At 46.0% G+C, this 18,485-nt stretch overlaps 1 protein-coding gene across 4 annotated transcripts in view; it reads right to left on the bottom strand.

Moving 5' to 3' along the window:
• Positions 1–18,485, bottom strand: part of XRCC6 (X-ray repair cross complementing 6) — a 145,265-nt gene that overhangs the window by 89,360 nt on the left and 37,420 nt on the right. For all 4 annotated transcript variants that reach the window (XM_029590263.1, XM_029590265.1, XM_029590264.1 and 1 more), the window contains 2 exons: positions 14,890–15,144; positions 582–765 (listed from right to left, as the gene is read on the bottom strand). In XM_029590263.1, coding sequence (XP_029446123.1) covers positions 582–765; positions 14,890–15,144 — 439 coding nt within the window. The remainder of the gene's footprint in view (positions 1–581; positions 766–14,889; positions 15,145–18,485) is intronic.

The raw sequence follows: 18,485 nt of genomic DNA, 5'->3' as shown, positions 1-18,485 counted from the left end.
AGGACGCAGGTGGCACACCAGGTAATTAAGAGGGGTGCCTTTTTTCAGTTGTCTCTGACTCCATCTGCTGGAGTGGGGGCATAACCCAGCAGTCTGGACTGATCCTGGTACGTACAGGGAATTCCTGCTACACCAGGATGATGTTCTTCACCTGGGAGGCCTTTCTGATCCAAGGCAGCACTGGGGCTGCCAGACTGGATTTGGGACTTGGCTACTATGTCCCTGAAGGTCTCGTCAATGTACCTCTCTGTCTGCCTCACCTCCTCCCAGTCTGCCACTCTAGCCTCCAGAGATCAGACTCATTCAGGAGTTTGAACTGATCTGATAAGTACAGGGAACGGTGAACTACAAGTACCAGGAAAACGAGAGGGACAGATTTATAGTTCATTTCTGCATGAGGAGAAAATATCATCAGTCTGTGAGGCAAGTCTTTCCCAAATAACTCAGTACTGAAGGGGGTTAAAGATCACTCAGGCAGGCAGCATATGAACATTTACCACATGCACTTCGGAACTATCGTACCACACAAAGAGGAAACTGTTTTTCTTAGCCTTGCACAACCTCCTGCACTTCCCACTCACCTGCACAGAGCACGCTTCCTGTTTTCCTTGGCTCGTACTTTCTTCATGAGGTCCTCCAGCTTTGCTGACTCCTGGAACTGCACCCCCAGGTTCTCATCCTCAGAGATGTTGATAATGTCTCGGTAAAAAAGGGCAATGTCAAATCCCCCATCCTTCTTTAGGTGCATCAGGTCAAGGAAAATACCTGAGACGGGCAAGAATCATGAAATCAGAGTGCACCAAACTCCCGAAAACAGCTTGCACAAGAAAACTAATGGAGGAGTGCAGAGTTGCTATAGCCTGCTTTCAGGTCATTGGCAAGCACACTACACAGGAAGTAACCACAAATCTGATCTGCTCCAGAGGATGCAGAATGTGGTACAGCATGGCTAGATGCAAAAAAAATGGAAAGTTAATGCACCAAGAGAGTCCTGTCAGAAATGGTGACATGCTTGAGCCAGCTCATTTACTCAAATATCATTACACAGCTTGAAAAATCTCTGCCTTGGGATTCCAAAGTCATGGCCATCAGAGATTTGGGAAGAGGTTCAAGAAAAGAAAACCTTAATAGATTTAATGCAGCTCCCTAACACCGCTGAAGCATAACTAATACAGTCATATTATACCATACACATCTTTACATATACTTGGCTGGATTCATTTTTCAGAACTCCCATGAATCCCAGCGGGGTTCTTGCTATCTCCTAATTAAAGGCCTTTATGCACTAAAGGTTCAATTAAAGGAAAATTGGTTCTTACCTGCTAATTTTCGTTCCTGTAGTACCATGGATCAGTCCAGACCCTGGGTTATGTCACCAATCCAGCAGAGGGAGGCAGAGAAAACATTCTAATGACTCTGACGTATCCCCTGGAGCACCACCTGCAGTCAATCAGTATTGAGCAGTATCAAAGCAGAAATGTAACTACTAACATATTAACTAGCTATCTAAATAGGAGAACGAATTTCCAATTCACAAGTCCTAAATGGAAGCAGAATCCCCCAAAAAATCTTGGGAATAAACAAGAAAATATTAAGAAAAATAGACAGCATGAAAGGCAGTTTAATCACCCAAACAGTGAACGAGTGGACTCTCCGAAAAGACAAATATAATACACAGACATAAAGGGTGGGCGTCTGGACTGATCCATGGTACTACAGGAACGAAAATTAGCAGGTAAGAACCAATTTTCCTTTCCCTGTACGTACCTGGATCAGTCCAGACCCTGGGATGTACCAGAGCTGATTCAATTAGGGTGGGACCCAGAGAGTCCCGCTCGGAGAACATTCTCTCCGAAGGCTGCCGAACTTGGAGCGTGAACATCCAAGCTGTAATGACGAGCAAAAGTATGCAACGACTTCCAAGTCGCTGCTTTACAAATCTCCTGAGGAGAAACTGACTGACATTCTGCCCAAGAGGTAGCCTGTGACCTAGTAGAATGAGCTCTCAACCCTTCAGGAAGGTCATGACGAGCTAGAAGATAAGCTGAATGAATTGTCTCTTTTAACCAACGAGCAATTGCAGCCTTCGAAACCTTATGACCTTTGCGAGGGCCACTCCACAAAACAAACAAATGATCAGACAATCGAAAATTGTTTGTAACTTCAAGATAACGCAACAGAGCTCGTCGTACATCCAATTTTTTAAGATCACTAGAGGAAGGATCCAAATGATCTAAAGACGGAAAAGCCGGAAACTCTATGGACTGATTTAAATGGAAAGAAGATACTACCTTAGGTAAAAAAGATGGTACAGTCCGTAATGAAATTCCTGTATCAGAAATTCTAAGAAAAGGCTCTCTGCAAGACAAGGCCTGCAACTCTGAAATTCTACGAGCTGAAGAAATGGCCACAAGAAACACCACCTTCAATGTGAGATCCTTCAAAGTCGCATGATTGAGAGGTTCAAAGGGAGCCGAACACAGAGCCCTAAGAACCAAATTCAAACTCCAAGCAGGACAAGTATTCCGAAATGGAGGACGTAGATGTTGCGCACCTTTGAGAAAACGCGCTACATCCGGATGCGCAGCCAAGGATAATCCCTGAACCTTACCACGAAAACATCCAAGCGCTGCTACTTGTACCCGTAAGGAACTACAGGACAAACCCTTGGCTAAACCATCTTGTAAAAAAGATAAAATATCGGATACCGAAGAGTGAACTGGATCTACTTGATGCTCATTACACCAAGATTCAAAAACCTTCCACACCCTTGCATAAGCCAAAGATGTAGAAGGTTTTCTAGAACGCAATAAAGTAGTCACTACAGCATCTGAATAACCTTTATTCTTTAACAGACACCTCTCAAAAGCCATGCCGCTAGAGAGAAGCGTTCGACCTCTTCCAAACAAACCGGACCCTGAGACAGAAGGCAGGGAAGATCTCGAAATCGAAGGGGACCGTCCAGTGCTAGTCTGACCAGGTCTGCGAACCACTGATGGCGTGGCCACTCTGGAGCCACTAAGACAACGTCGACTTGTTGAACTTCTATCTGACGCAGAACCTTGCCGATTAGAGGCCAGGGAGGGAATACGTAGAGAACATCCCTTGGCCAAGGAAGTACCAGAGCATCTACTCCTTCCGCTCCTCTTTCCCTCCTGCGGCTGAAGAACCGAGGGGCTTTGGCATTCTGAAATATGGCCATGAGATCCATTGCCGGAGTGGACCATCTGTTGCATATCATTTGATAGGCTTCCTCGCACAGTTTCCACTCGCCTGGGTCGAGATGATGCCGACTGAGAAAGTCAGCTTGAATGTTGTCCACCCCAGCAATGTGTGAGGCTGCGATGCTGAGCAGATGTTGCTCCGCCCAGGCGATCAGCTGTTGTGCTTCCTGAGCTACCAGGAAGCTTCGGGTTCCTCCCTGACGGTTGATGTACGCTACCGTGGTAGCATTGTCAGAAAGAACCCGAACCGACTTCCCGCAAAGGAGAGGTTGAAGAGCGATTAAAGCTAAATGAACCGCTCTGGTCTCTAAAAGATTGATCGACCACTGCGCTTCCTCTTCGGACCACTGACCCTGAACAGATGTATTCTGACATACCGCTCCCCAGCCTGAAAGACCGGCATTGGTAGTGACCACAGTCCATTCCGGAATCTCTAGTGGTACACCTCGTTTCAGATTCGCTGTCTGTAACCACCAATCTAGGCTGGAACGAGCCGTCTCTGTAAGAGGAAGGGGCAGGTGGTATAGTTCCGAAACCGGATTCCAGCGTGAAAGCAATGCAGACTGAAGTGGTCTCATGTACACAAAGGCCCAGGGAACCAACTCCAGAGTAGAGGTCATTGAACCTAAAACTATCAAGTAATCCCGCACACAAGGAATAGGAATAGACTGTAAGTCTCGAGTTTGTGATTGAATCTTGAGAAGGCGATGCTCCGGAAGGAACACTATCCCTTGACAAGTGTCGAACCGTGCACCCAAAAACTCCAGAGATTGGGAAGGTAATAGGTGACTCTTGTCTTCGTTGATCACCCAGCCTAGAGACTGCAAAAGGCTGATTACCCTGTTGATTGTATAATAACAAAGAGATTCCGACTTCGCTCGAATCAACCAGTCGTCCAGGTATGGATGTACCAACAGGCCCTCCTTCCTGAGTTGAGCGGCCACCACAACCATTATTTTGGTATATGTTCTGGGAGCTGTGGCTAATCCAAACGGGAGAGCCCTGAATTGATAATGTTGCCCTAGAATGCAAAACCTGAGAAACTTCTGATGATCGAATCGAATGCCGATATGAAGATAAGCTTCAGTGAGGTCGAGAGATGCTAGAAATTCTCCTCTGTGAACCGAAGCTATGACAGACCAAAGAGTCTCCATCCAGAACTTTGGAATCCTTAGACAACGGTTGACCCTCTTGAGATCGAGAATGGGACGAAAGGTTCCTTCCTTTTTGGGAATGACGAAGAAAATTGAATAACGACCTTTCCAATGTTGAAACTGGAACTATAGCTCCTAGGTCGCTTAAACGCTGTAGCGAGTCTTGGATTATGAGACGCTTTTGTAGGGAAGAACACGGTGAAATTAGGAACAGGTGGTGAAGTCGCCGAACAAAATCTAAAGCGTAACCTTGATTTATCACTGATAGAACCCATTGATCCAACGTACATCTGGCCCATTCTCCGTAAAACAGAGACAGCCTGCCCCCTATGACGGGAACCGGAGAAAGGACCGGCCTTATCTCATTGGACAGACTTTGTGCCTCCTGAGACTTGGGAAGTTCCAGGTCTACCAAAGCGGCGGCCACGAAAGGACTGAGACCAATTCTGTTGTCTACCTGAAGACTGTTTAGTGGAGGAGCCGACGGACGAGAAGAACGAAATCTTCTGTTAGACCGAAAACGAGAGCAAGATGAAAAAGAGCTTCTAGGCCTAGGACGGTCCTCTGGCAATTTGTGAATCTTATTTTCCCCTAGGGACAAAATTAAATCTTCCAATTCCTTACCAAATAATAATTTTCCATTAAAGGGTAAAGCCCCTAATTGAGCTTTGGAGGATGCGTCTGCAGACCAATTCCTCAACCAGAGAAGTCTGCGAGCCGATACAGAAGCAACGATAGAGCGAGCCAAGATCCTAATGAGATCATATAAAGCATCTGCACTATAAGCAACTGTAGCTTCCAGTCTACCAGCCTGAGCAACTTCTTCTTCAGAGAGGGAAGAATTGTTTTGTAAAGCCTGGACCCATCTTAGTCCAGCTCGCAAAGCCAAGCTACTACACATGGCCGCCCGCACACCAAGAGCAGAAACCTCAAAAATTTGCTTAAGCTGAACCTCCAGCTTACAATCTTGGAGATCTTTAAGAGCCGTAGCCCCAGTTACTGGAATAGTTGTTTTCTTAGTGACGGCTGAAACAGCGGCATCCACCTTAGGAAATTATAAAATTTCCAAAGCTTCCTCAGGTAATGGATACAATTTTTCCATGGCTCGTACTACCTTAAGCCCCAACTCAGGAGTATCCCACTCCCGGTACATGAGGTCAGTGAGAGAAAGGTGAAAAGGAAATTATGTCATGGGACCTCTAAGGCCAAGCAACACTGGGTCAACGTCACCCATCTGAGAATCCTTTACTGGAACCTTGAGACCCAATTCCAGTAAAATAGCTGGAATTAAGGGACTAAGTTCCTCTCTTCTAAGCAGGCGGACTACTTTGGGGTCATCCCCATCCTCAACATGAGGGTCTGAACTAATACTCAAAGCAGGGTCTTCATTTAAATCCCTCTCTGGCAAGGACTTGTCCGGGATAGGTAAAGAGCCATGCTCAGAATCATCTGAAAAAGAAAAAATTGTCTGATCCGGACCCTGACAAAGGGGACGCTTCGGAGCTGACCCCACTCCCAAATCCGTGGGACTAGCCCTTTTTGAGGAACGTGGCCTTAACCTCTGTTCAGATGAGAGACTCTTATGAAATTTCTTAGATTTGTAAGCTTTGCGAAGAAAACGAAGAAAATCCCCTGAAAAGGCAGAAGAAGAGGAAGAAGAAGAAGAATCTGAAATCTCCTCTAGGCTTTCAGCCGATAAATATGGCTCTGTTTCGCACGGCTTGTCCCCTCCAGGGACCGCCGGCTGCGGCAACAGCCGAGGCGGGTCAGAAGCACCCTGAATAGCTTGTTGTGTCGCCACCCTCAGAGTAGACAGGAGTGCCTAAGTTCCCGCACTGCAGCTAAAAGAGTCCGGGGCAGGAGAGCAGCTGGACCGAGGTTTTAGGGCCGCGCGAAGTGGCTGAGTCCCTTTTTTTTAATCGGCAAACTTGATGAGCCTTCCCCCCCCCCGGGGAGACAGGATGAACAGAGACTCTCCCTGGAGAGACGCACGCGCCATTTCCACAAGCGCGGCAGGCCGCACCTCACGGCATTATAAAGAAAAAACGGCACAAATAAAAAGTATGAAATAAACTAAAAAACTAAAAGAAACCCCGGCAAAAAACAAAGGCACGGGCCCACCGAACACCAAAAGGTAAGTAAACAACAATTCAGCTGTTAAGAATTATTTTTACTTTTTTTTTTACTTGACCGAAACGCTGTGGCCCCCAGGAGCTGCTCCAAGTAGGGTGAGTGAGCTGAGCCCCCCGGTATCACCCCTGCCAGGAGTGGTTGCTGGGTACAAAACTTCCCCAACTCCGGCAGCCTCAACCAGGAGGGATAGTCCTCCCAGGAGGCAGTGAAACTGCTGTGAAGAAAAAATAAAACCTGTTTTTTTGGGGGTTTTTTTAAATAACTTAAATGAAAAGAACAGGCTCTCTTCAAAAGAAAAAGAAAGCCTGCAAAAAATTAACTCCTAAACTACCTGACTAAAAAATAACAAACTACCACAGACTGCAGGGGTTAGGGACGTCCACCTCTGCTAGGAGACAGAGAAATACTGATGGACTGCAGGTGGTGCTCCAGGGTATACGTCAGAGTCATTAGAATGTTTTCTCTGCCTCCCTCTGCTGGATTGGTGACATACCCCAGGGTCTGGACTGATCCAGGTACGTACAGGGAACTACATAATTTCACTAACTGTAAAAAGGAGAATCTCATTTGGCTCATTTTAAATGACTGGCTTAATCAAGCATGGGAGATTAGAGTTTATGAGGTCTGGAAGTACCCAAGGAACTGGGACTAAATTAATATACTATAATATTGCTCCACAGTAAACGTGGATATTGAAAAACAATATTATTCGCAAAGTGTAATGGAAACTGCTCATAATTATGAGTCTCCTCATCTTTATATACCTTACAGGCAAATTTTTAATCGGCTACGCACGTAAAAAACAGGGGTTATGCACATGGCTGGGCCTTGCGCGCGCTGCATGCATTTTCAAAGGGACTCGGCCACACATGTAACTCCTGTTACGCCCCGAAGTGCCGGATCCAGAGAAAGGGGCAGGAAGGGGCGGGGTTGGGGGCAGGCCATTTGCCGCTGTGCCGGGGAAGCGAGCGCCAGCAGTTGGCTGGCGAGCAGCAAGTTGCTTCTGCTCCAACAGAGCAGTAAGCAACAAAACAAAAATAACGAAAGGGTTTAGGGGGGTGAGGAGAGGAGAGGGGAAGAGTGAGGAGTATGGCTAGGAGGGTAGGGAACATCCTTCCCAGTCTGCTTAATTGGAGCGGACTGGGAGGGAATTTGAGGAGGCCCGATTGCATCACCACGCGTAATCTTATAAAATAGGGCCGGGCCGGGCCCGGCCCCCCCCCCCCCGCACATAGATTATAAAATCCCACATGCATGTGCGCGTGGCCATGGAATTTTATAACATGCTCATGCCGGCACACACGTTATAAAATCAGTGCATCCATGTGTGCTCATGGGGAAGCACGTGCACATGGATGCGTGCTAGCACCTTTTAAAATCTACCCCGAAAAAAAGTGGCTCACAGACTGACTTTTTTTTTTTTTTCTTAAAAACGGCCTTACCAGAGGAATGGAGCTTCTCTGGAAACAGCAACTACAAGGAGGAGGGACCGGACATCGGTACTCACCCCAAGTGTCTCACTGGGCAATGGAGCTGACAGGGCCTTCAACCCCTAGCTCTAACCAGCCAGGGGGGATGGCCCCACCAGGACCTGTCTACCCCCTGGGAGGAACGGCATTCCTTGTCTTCTTGCCTTTTTTTTTTTTTTTATGTCCTGCTTGAATAAGCATTAGCTGAGAAGGTTAGAAACCCCCCCCCCCCCCCTTCTTTTTTTTTTTTTTTTTTGTTTTTAGCAATCACAGATCAGGACCACAGGTTCTGCCACCTCCATCTGCTGGAGACAGAGAAATACTGAAGCACACCATGTTAAGAGAGGGTGCTCTTCAAGTTCTTCTCTGTCTCCATCTGCTAGAAGAGAGGCAAAACCTAGCAGTCTGGACTGATCCGGGTACATATAGGAAACTTGGTGTAAGACAAGTGAAATGGATGGTAATCTGATAGGATTCTCTACTCTCTCATGCAAATTTGAGATATATACATACATACACACACATTCACAGGGCTACTAAAAGAAAATTGGTTCTTACCTGCTAATTTTTGCTCCTGTATGACCACGGATCAATCCAGACTGTGGGTTATGCCTCCCTTCCAGCAGATCGAGACAGAAAAACTCAAAGGACGCCCTCTCTTAACCTGGCGTGCCTCCTACATCCCTTCAGTCTTAAGAATATCCAAGCAAACCATAATAACCATAACAACGAATCAAGCAACAACTGTTATAAAGTTAACTTCTTTTGTGTTTTGGAGTAATGGCTTGTAATCACAAAAGCAACCTGTAGCCTTCGTTCTTCTGCTATAGCTGCCTGCAATACAAGTGAATATGAGCACGGACTCGTCAAGAAAAAAACCCTGGGTGGGCGTCTGGACTGATCCGTGGTACTACAGGAATGAAAATTAGTAGGTAAGAACCAATTTTCTTTTCCCTGTACGTACCCGGATCAGTCCAGACTATGGGATGTACCAAAGCTTCCCTAACCAGGGTGGGATGAGGAGAGTCCTGTGCAAATAACCCCACTGCCAAAATTACCGACATCTAGGGCTTGCACATCCAAGCGGTAGTGACGAGCAAATGTATGTAGCGTCTTCCATGTAGCCACTCTACATATTTCTTGTGACATTACCAGCTGGTATTCGGCCCACGAAGCCGCCTGTGAGCAAATGGAATGTGCCTTCAATCCCTCGGGGACCGGCTTTCCTTTACTAATGTAAGCAGATGCAATAGCTTCTTTCAACCACCGTGCAAAGGTTGGCTCAGACGCTTTCTGACCCTTTTTAGGACCACTCCACAATACAAACGATGATCTGAATATCTGAACGTTTTCGTGACCTCTAAATAAGGCAAGAGGACCGGTCGCACATCCAACTGCCATAGTTCTCTTGTGTGCAGATCCACAGAAGACAAACTGGAAAATGCCGGGAGCTCTACCAACTGGCTTAAATGAAAACTAGAAACCACTTTATTTATTTTATTTATTTACGCTTTTTTTATACCGAGGTATAGCACGTTGCCTTCACTCCGGTTTACATCGTCAACAGCTTATACATAAAACAGTGTTTGAACTCGAAAAAGCGTGAAACGCACGCGTCATGTTACATATAACCATCCATATAACAACTAACTAAATCTGATTTTATGACCAGGTTAACTCATTAACCAGAAGTACACTTTATGAATGACAGATAAGATCAACATTATATAAAAAGGAAGGAACTGTGCGAAGTGACACTCCCGAGTCAGAAATTCTCAAAAATGGTTCCCTGCAGAAAAGTGAGTGAAGCTCTGAGAAGGTTCAGAGAAGGGCAACCAAAATGATAAGGGGAATGGAACAGCTCACCTATGAGGAAAGACTAAAGACGTTAGGACTTTTCAGCTGGAGAAGAGACAGCTGAGGGGGGATATGATAGAGGTGTTTAAAATCATGAGAGGTCTTGAACGAGTAGATGTAAATCGGTTATTTACACTTTCGAATAATAGAAGGACTAGGGGGCATTCCATGAAGTTAGCATGTGGCACATTTAAAACTAATCGGAGAAAGTTCTTTTTCACTCAACGCACAATTAAACTCTGGAATTTGTTGTCAGAGGATGTAGTTAGTGCAGTTAGTATAGCTGTGTTTAAAAAAGGATTGGATAAGTTCTTGGAGGAGACGTCCATTACCTGCTATTAATTAAGTTGACTTAGATAATAACCACCGCTATTACTAGCAACGGTAACATGGAATAGACAGTTTTTGGGTACTTGCCAGGTTCTTATGGCCTGGATTGGCCACCTTTGGAAACAGGATGCTCGGCTTGATGGACCCTTGGTCTGACCCAGTATGGCATGTTCTTATGTTCTTCGGGCTGAGCATATGGCGACCAAAAAAGTAGCCTTTTTAAGTGGTTCAAAAGGCGGAGCACACAAAACGCGAAGGACCAAATTAAGATTCCATGAGGGACATGGACATGACGGACAGGAGGTTTCAAATGCCTCACTCCTCTGAGGAAACTAACAACAACCGGATGCGAAGCTAAGGAACTACCCACCAAGGAACCTAAGGCCGCCACCTGTACCCGGAAGGAATTAACAGGCAAACCTTTCGCCAAGCCGGCCTGCAAAAAGGCTAAAATATGAGCCACTGAAATTTGTCTGGGGAATAAACCCTGATCACGACACCACATTTCAAAGACTCGCCACACTCTGACATAGGAGAGGGATGTAGAAGTCTTCTGGGACTGCAAAATAGTAGTTATTACCTCCTCTGTATATCCTTTCTTCCTTAACCTGCGCCTTTCAAAAGCCAAGCTGCTAGACAAAATCGATCTGCCTGGTCAAAAAATATAGGGCTTTGACAGAGCAGATTGGAAAGATGACCAAGTCTGAGAGGCCCGTCCACTGCCAAATTGACCAGGTCCGCGAACCATGGGCATCGGGGTCACTCCGGAGAAACCAGAATTGCGGTGCCTTGATGAACTTCTATCCGGTGTACAACCTTGCCTATCAGAGGCCAGGGTGGGAACATGTACATACAGGAGAACCAATGTGGGTCATGGGAGGACTAAAGCATCGACTCCCTCCACTCCGTGATCTCTTCTGCAACTGAAGAACAGAGGAGTCTTGGTATTGTCTTTTGTGGCCATCAAGTCCATATGGGGATCGCCCCACCGTTGCACGATGAGATTAGTTGAGCAGCAGCAGGAACTGGAAGTCCTCCAACTTGGGGTCCCAACTGGAAAGTAATGCTCATTGTAACAGTCTCCTATGAGCAAATGCCCAGGGGAACAGAGAACTTGAAGATAGTCCCAGGCTTTGGGGAGTGGTAGCGACAACAAGCGACGAACATGCTCCATCAGCTTGGTAACTCAGTCCAGCAGAAGAAATACTTTTCTGAGTCTGGTATCAAACCGTGCTCCCAGGAAGTCCATCACCTGTGACGGAACGAAATTGCTTTTGGCTTGATTGACAACCCATCCTAGCAACTCCAGAAGATCGACCACTGTTCTGACTGCTTGTATGCAGGGGTCTCTTGACTTTGCTCAGATAAGCCAGTTGTCCAAATAGGGATGATTTAGAAGCCCTTGTTTCCTTAAGGCTGCTGCCACCACTACCATTACCTTGGTGAACGTGCGAGGGGCCGTAGCCAGACCAAACGGCAGGGCGCAGAATTGTAAATGCATTCCTAGAATCATGAAATCGCAGAAATCTCTGATGATCTTCGCAGATAGGAATATGCAAGTATGCTTCCATCAGATCTAAGGACGCCAGAAACTCGCCCTTACGAACTGCGGCGATCATGGAACATAAGGTTCCCATATGGAAGTGAGGTATCTTGAGGGCCTTGTTCGCTTTGTGACTGCTGATACGGAAGCATCCACCTTAGGGGACCTCAGAAGCTCTAAGGCAGAGCTTTCCAAACTGTGTGTTGCGACATGTTAAGTGTGTCGCCTGCAGTGTGCAGATGTGTCGCGCAAGCCCAGTCAACTTCGATGCGAGTTTGGGCTTTTTTTCTAGTAATTCACTTTTTTTTTTTTTCAGTTCGTGGGTTGCTTAATATTGGGCGATTTTTGCTGTCAATCATGTTTTTTGGGGGCTTGGTGGGTGGGGCTTGAGCCCAGCTGTCCCTGTCATTGGCTGCTGCTGCCGATGATGCCTGGCCATGAGGAATACTGACTGCAAGCAACAGTGTCTGGTGATCATGGAAGGTGTTATGCACCACGGCAGGCTTGAACTCTGAAGGGAGTGAAGCACTTCACTGGCAACAATCAAAAAGAAGAGGTACATGAGTGTGGGGGCCAGACATGTGCTGGAGGGGGGAGAGAGATGAGTTGTGTGGGGGACAGACAATTTGGTTTTTTTTTGTTTTTTTTATTTAAAATTTGTGAAAAGAACCAGGATACAACATGATAGCACTGTACTGGTAACACCACCAAGAAAGTTAATGAAAAACGAATATCCAATACAGCAGAAACAGACACCCAATCTCAGTACCGGATGTACAATTCAAATCACTAACGGAACTAGTTAAATCTAACGCATATACATACAACTCATTTACCCTCTTTATTGTCCCCCTCCTCCCCTATCCCCCTTCCCTGAACTATAGTTTTGGTTGGGCTCCCAATCTGCCACATGTAGAAGTAGAGGTAAGAAAGAGATAGCCATAAATATACCACCATTAAAATAAAGTAAAGCGAGAAAGAAAAAGACAATTTGTTTTATTATTGTTACTCATAAATTATAACAATATCATTAATCTTGGAATATTATATATTTTTAATATAAATGAATGGTTTTCATGAGATAGGTTGTGTCATGAAATATTTTATTTATGTATATATTTAAGGAAACATACATAAATTGTCGAAATACATTTTGTTCTTTTAACCTTTTAACCTCTGGTTTGCTAATAGACTGAATTACTGTGTCGTGAAATTATGTTTGTCTAAAAAGTGTGTCGCCAACATGAAAAGTTTGGAAAGCTCTCCTCTAAGGGCTCGCCAAGCAGAAGATAAAGTTTATTCATAGCCTTTCCCACTCGTAACTCGACATCTGGGACATCCCACTTCTGGATCATTAGTTGTTGCAGCATGGGATGAAAGGGAAAAGCCTTGGCCGGAGAACGCAGTCCTGCTAGGACCAGATCCACAGAATTCTGCGGGAGTGAATCCTGGGGAATATCAACCCCAAGTTCAGATAAAACAGAGGGTATCAGCGGCTCCAACTCCTCCTTGTGAAAAAGGCGGACCACCTTAGGGTCGTCACCATCCAGAGGAGACTGTTTTACTAGGTCCTCATCTACAGGGGGCACAGGCACAGCCAGAGCATCTATAGCCCCGCTGTCCATTCCATTCGAAGGGGCAGAACCCCCCTGCCGCAGACAAACCACGTAATTTGGCGACCCGCAGAGACGCCGGAGCTTCCATACGTTTGCCAAGCTAACTGGGGGCTGAAGAGGCTGACTGGAATGCAGAGCACCACTCTGCTGAGAATGAGTTGCCAAAAATGCTTTGTGCATAAGCAGCACAAAGTCTAATGAAAAATCCAAAGACCCTGTGTACCTTCCCCCACCAGGGGATCGGAGTCATCGTCCATAGGTTCCTGGTCTGGGTCAGAGCCATGCCCATTGCTTCCATCCATCGGTGAAATGTCCGGAGGGAGCTACCCCCTGCCCCCATTGCCCTTGCTTCAGCATCGGCAAAAGTTTTAAAAATGGCCACCGTTCCCACGCTGAGGAGAAACGGATCGGCCTGGGCTTCCCGAGGTGCTGTCCTTTTAATGGCACCTCGGGGCTTAGAAAGGCTGCTGGCAGCCTGAAAGGAGCTGCCTTCTCCTCCAGAAATGCACTGGAGGCAAAGCCCTGCACGGGAGAGTCTAGAGGAAGACTCCCCGCAGGCTATACAGGAAGATGGCCGCGGCATTGTTCAGCGGGGGGGGGGGGGAGCAAACACACCACACAGGAAAGGAAGCTAGGCAGGGAGCCCGAAACAGCTGCAAAAGACGCCCAAACAGCCCCCGAAGAGAATCACAGTGCAGCCGCTAAGAGAAGGACAGAAGAAAAGGGCAGACTGCTTTTTTTTTTTTTTTAAATGCGATCGGGAGCGCTAGGCAGGAGAGGGACCGGACCACCAGTATCTTCTCCTGCATCTTACCTGAGAGGAGCCCCGTGGGGTAACCAACCCCGGCTCCTAAACCTTCTACCGGTGGGGATGGCTCCTTGGAACCTAGTTATCCACCGGGAGGATTTCCTGATCTTCCTTTCAGTTTACCTTTTTTTTTTTTTTTTTAAAGGGGTCGCATGTCTACTCTTAAATCAGGGCAAGACTGCAGGATTTGCACCACCTCCATCTGCTGGAGACTGAGAAAGACTGAAGGGATGCAGGAGGCACACCAGGTTAAGAGAGGGCATCCTCTGAGTTTTTCATCTGTCTCCATCTGCTGGAAGGAAGGCATAACCCACAGTCTGGACTGATCCGGGTACATACAGGGAATCTGCATTTTTTGGTAAAACTATTACTGTAAGTCAACACTACAAGCCTTAGAAGGCTGTTATTTGGTCACTGCAGAACTAAGGCTTTACATAAGGTACTGCAGTGGTGATATCAGTACAGGAATTTCATGCCTCAGAAAGCAATTTTCCACTATCACAGTAACACTGGAATGAAGCACAAGAACCATGCTAAAATTGTAAGCAGAGGACAGTTTTTCAAAAGACAGGCCATTTTAAGAATCCTAGCCTCCTATGTGATTACAGTAACGCTCTGCAGCAGCCCTCCTTTAATCATCTATATTTCCTTGTTTCTATCTTATGCTAGCTGAGACTGCACCAGCACAAACTGCATGTCTGCTCCCCCAGCCCTGTGAGCTTGCTGCAATGTGGCCTTTCAGCTATGCTGCTCACCTGTCTCCCTGAGATCACTGGCTTTCGTAATTGCCAGCTTAATTTTGGTGTTGTCGCCCACATGAGGATTATCGTTGTTGGTGAACAGCATGATGCGTTTGTGGCTCATCCTCAGCTTGACATCACTGAAGAGATTAGCACAGATCCAGAGAGCATCACTAAGGGAGTAGCCCTCGTTGTGGCCAATTGCCTCACTGAAATGCGCTCTCCCCTTTTTTCCCTTGTACTTGTCCAGCTCCAGCACGCGCTTGGCACCTGAAGGAGACAAAGAAACAGGAAAAAGAAACCAGCATTAATATCCCACGTGAACTTACATAACGCCTTCCAGCAATCTCTGCTGCAATAACCAAGGTTAATTTTAGGAAAGGCTGGATTATATATCATCTTTTTATTAAAGAAATAAGGTATGGAAGAATTAAGCCCAAATGATTACAAATTTGCAAAAAAAAAAAAAAAAAAACCCCAAACAATTCCTAAACTGAAATCCTGTTCCAGCCTAAGTCAACTGAACGTGAACAGCAAATCAAATTGCTACTCTAGTTTATGGTGATTTAATGAAACAAGATGATAATTCAATACTAATAGGAGTGCAGGAGTAGCCTAGTGGTCAGAGCAGCAAACTGTGAACCAAGGAAGCCAGGATTCAAATTGCTCCTCGTCACCTTGAGCAAGTCACTTCTCCTCCATTGCTATAAGCCTTCTAGGGACAGGGAAATACCAACAGTACCTGAATGTAATCCACTCTGAAGTGTCTGAAAGGCGGAATATAAATTAAATAAGTAATAGCACATTTCTATCAGATAAAAGTGAGCTGAATCGAAGATACCTTTCTACAAGAAAGAGGAAAGAAATGTGAAGCCAGCTCCAGAGCAGACGGAAAAAGAAAGAGCAAGCCCTCCTATAAGCTTCACAACTATCATAACCCGCATAAGGCCTCGTCTACAGGGGGATAGATCCATGGTGTCATCTGACATCAGCGAAAATCCGCTGGCACTTTGCCAATTCTAAAGCTAAAAATGCTTTGGTTTAGTAGTAATCAAAGAGGAGATTATTTAGGGATTCAAGATATGATTCCAAACTTATTTCAGTATCCACCTTTTGACTTTTAAAGTACTCACTTAAGATGGAAAATGTTTACCTTCTTTTAAATAAATAAATAAATAAATGCATACATACTTTGGCTGGTAGCAGGGTACATTAAAGAAAAATAATAATAAAAAACAAACACATCAAAACAAAACAAGTATCAAAAATAAAAAAAAAATTACAAAAAAGTTAAAACAGTTAATAAAAACCTGAGTCCCTCAGGGCAGTAAATCCACCAAAAAACAAGCAGTCTACAGTCCCCTCCTAAATAAAAAAACTAGACTAAAGGTCCACCAGAAATCATATTCTTGCACCCCCAAAACTGTTTCCTGCTGGGACAGCTGCTATCAAGCAGTAGAGTCAGCCTATTCGAAAAAGCCAGGATTTCACTTTTTTCTGGAAGTAAGGTAGTTTTACTTCAACCGAATTATCTTATGGAATAGCATTTCATAAGAAAGGTGCTGTAATTGAAAAAAACTGGCTCTAACAGAGGCCTTCCATGCTTCTCTCACCAATGGTATTAATGGCAGCGCTTGACGGTCTGGACTCAGTTATAGAATCCCTAAAACAAGCCCCCAAGTTGAAACAAAAAAAAAAAAGAAACAAAACAAAACAAAACTTATATCAGCATGGGAAAAAGACCTGACCTGCTATCCTACTGAGGAATAATGAAGAAATATTAAAAAATTGGGAGGGCCTCTCTTTTGATGATAATCTTGGAGAATGATTCTAAACTTCTATAATGATGTTATCTTGGCCCAAGTAGATTGTGTAATCTTAATGCTTTGACTATTTACTGAAGGAAGTGCAGTAAATGAGGTACAGTGAGACAAGATAAGACAGAACAAAAATAACTTTTGCTAAAAAAAAAATAAAAATTACAAATGAAGATCTACCTAGGGGTCTAAAGTGTTCTTGTTGGGCTACTACTTATAAACGAGTACCTGCTATGTAACAAACTCATTACCCATTTGTTTTGCTCCCTGGAAAGATGTTGGAAAAAGCAAAATCCACCTTCGTTAGATGAATGGTTTAAGAGTGCATGGAAAGTCTACAACAAAAGAAGGGAGGGGGGGAAGTCCAACTACTTAACAGGTCTATCCAGTACCGAGCGGTAGGAAGAACTGCGTTAGTGCCTGCGGCACCCGCGGTTGCCGCACGCACAGTGCAGCTCACCTACCGCTCGATCCTGAACAATAATTTTATGTAAATGTAAACCGCGTCCGTGAAGCCTTAGGCCCGCGCAACCCATTTTACTGGATAGAGCGCCTATACAGTATCCTGGGTGCGCGGGCCTAAGGCTTCACGCCACGCTGGTATCTGTCATTTCAAATGTCATTTGAAATGACAGATACCAGGAAGTCGGGACCGCCAGCCCCCCTCCTCCCCCTCCCGAAGCAGGGCGCGAAAAGCAGCCTTGCTCCGGGAGGAGGGGAGAAGAGACACTGACAGCGGCGAAGCAAAAAAAAAAAAGCGAAAAAACCAAAAGATGTAAGTTGCTTCGCCGCTGTCAGTGTCTCTTCTCCCCTCCTCCCGGAGCAGGGCGCGAAAAGCAACCTTGCTCCGGGAGGAGGGGAGAATAGACCCCAAAAGTTATCTGTCAAGATCCCAAAAGTACAACTTACTTTTTTTTGCAGCCAGACCCGACCCGACCCAGACCCGACCCGACCGGCCAAGAAGGTATCGTGGCTCCCCTTTTTTTTTTTTGCTTCGCCGCTGTCCTCCCGGAGCAAGGCTGCTTTTCGCGCCCTGCTCCGGGAGGAGGGGAGAAGAGATGACAGCGGTGAAGCAAAAAAAAAAAAGGGGAGCAATTTTCCAAAAGCGACAATTTTGGGTTTTTTCCAAAAGCGACTTACTTTTGGGATCTGTCAAGATCCCAAAAAGTAAGTCGCTTTTGGGCGCCTGCACAACTTACTTTTTTTTGCAGCCATCAGCAGGAACACATGGCGATCGTAGCTCCCGTAGCTCCTCCCGACGAAGATGGCCGCCTGCACGGGGGAAAGCGTGCAATTGGCCGCTCAAGATGTGGCGTCACATCCCGTGACGCCAAACGTCGTGACGTCACGTCTTCAGCGGCCAATTGCACGCTTTCCCCCGTGCAGGCGGCCATCTTCGTCGGGAGGAGCTACGGGAGCCACGATCGCCATGTGTTCCTGCTGATGGCTGCAAAAAAAAAAGTAAGTTGTGCAGGCGCCCAAAAGCGACTTACTTTTTGGGATCTTGACAGATCCCAAAAGTAAGTCGCTTTTGGAAAAAACCCAAAATTGTCGCTTTTGGAAAATTGCTCCCCTTTTTTTTTTTTTGCTTCACTGCTGTCATCTCTTCTCCCCTCCTCCCGGAGCAGGGCGCGAAAAGCAGCCTTGCTCCGGGAGGAGGGAGAACAGACTGACAGCGGCGAAGCAAAAAAAAAAAGGGGAGCCACGATACCTTCTTGGCCAGTCGGGTCGGGTCCGGGTCCGGTCCGGGCTGGGGGAAACCTTGCCACCTACCCTTACCCCTGCCTCTACCGC

This window comes from Rhinatrema bivittatum, chromosome 2 (assembly GCF_901001135.1).
Source record: "Rhinatrema bivittatum chromosome 2, aRhiBiv1.1, whole genome shotgun sequence".
Classification (NCBI taxonomy): domain Eukaryota; kingdom Metazoa; phylum Chordata; class Amphibia; order Gymnophiona; family Rhinatrematidae; genus Rhinatrema; species Rhinatrema bivittatum.
Note: the sequence above shows the minus strand (reverse complement) of the source record. Positions and strands in the feature narration are given on the sequence as shown.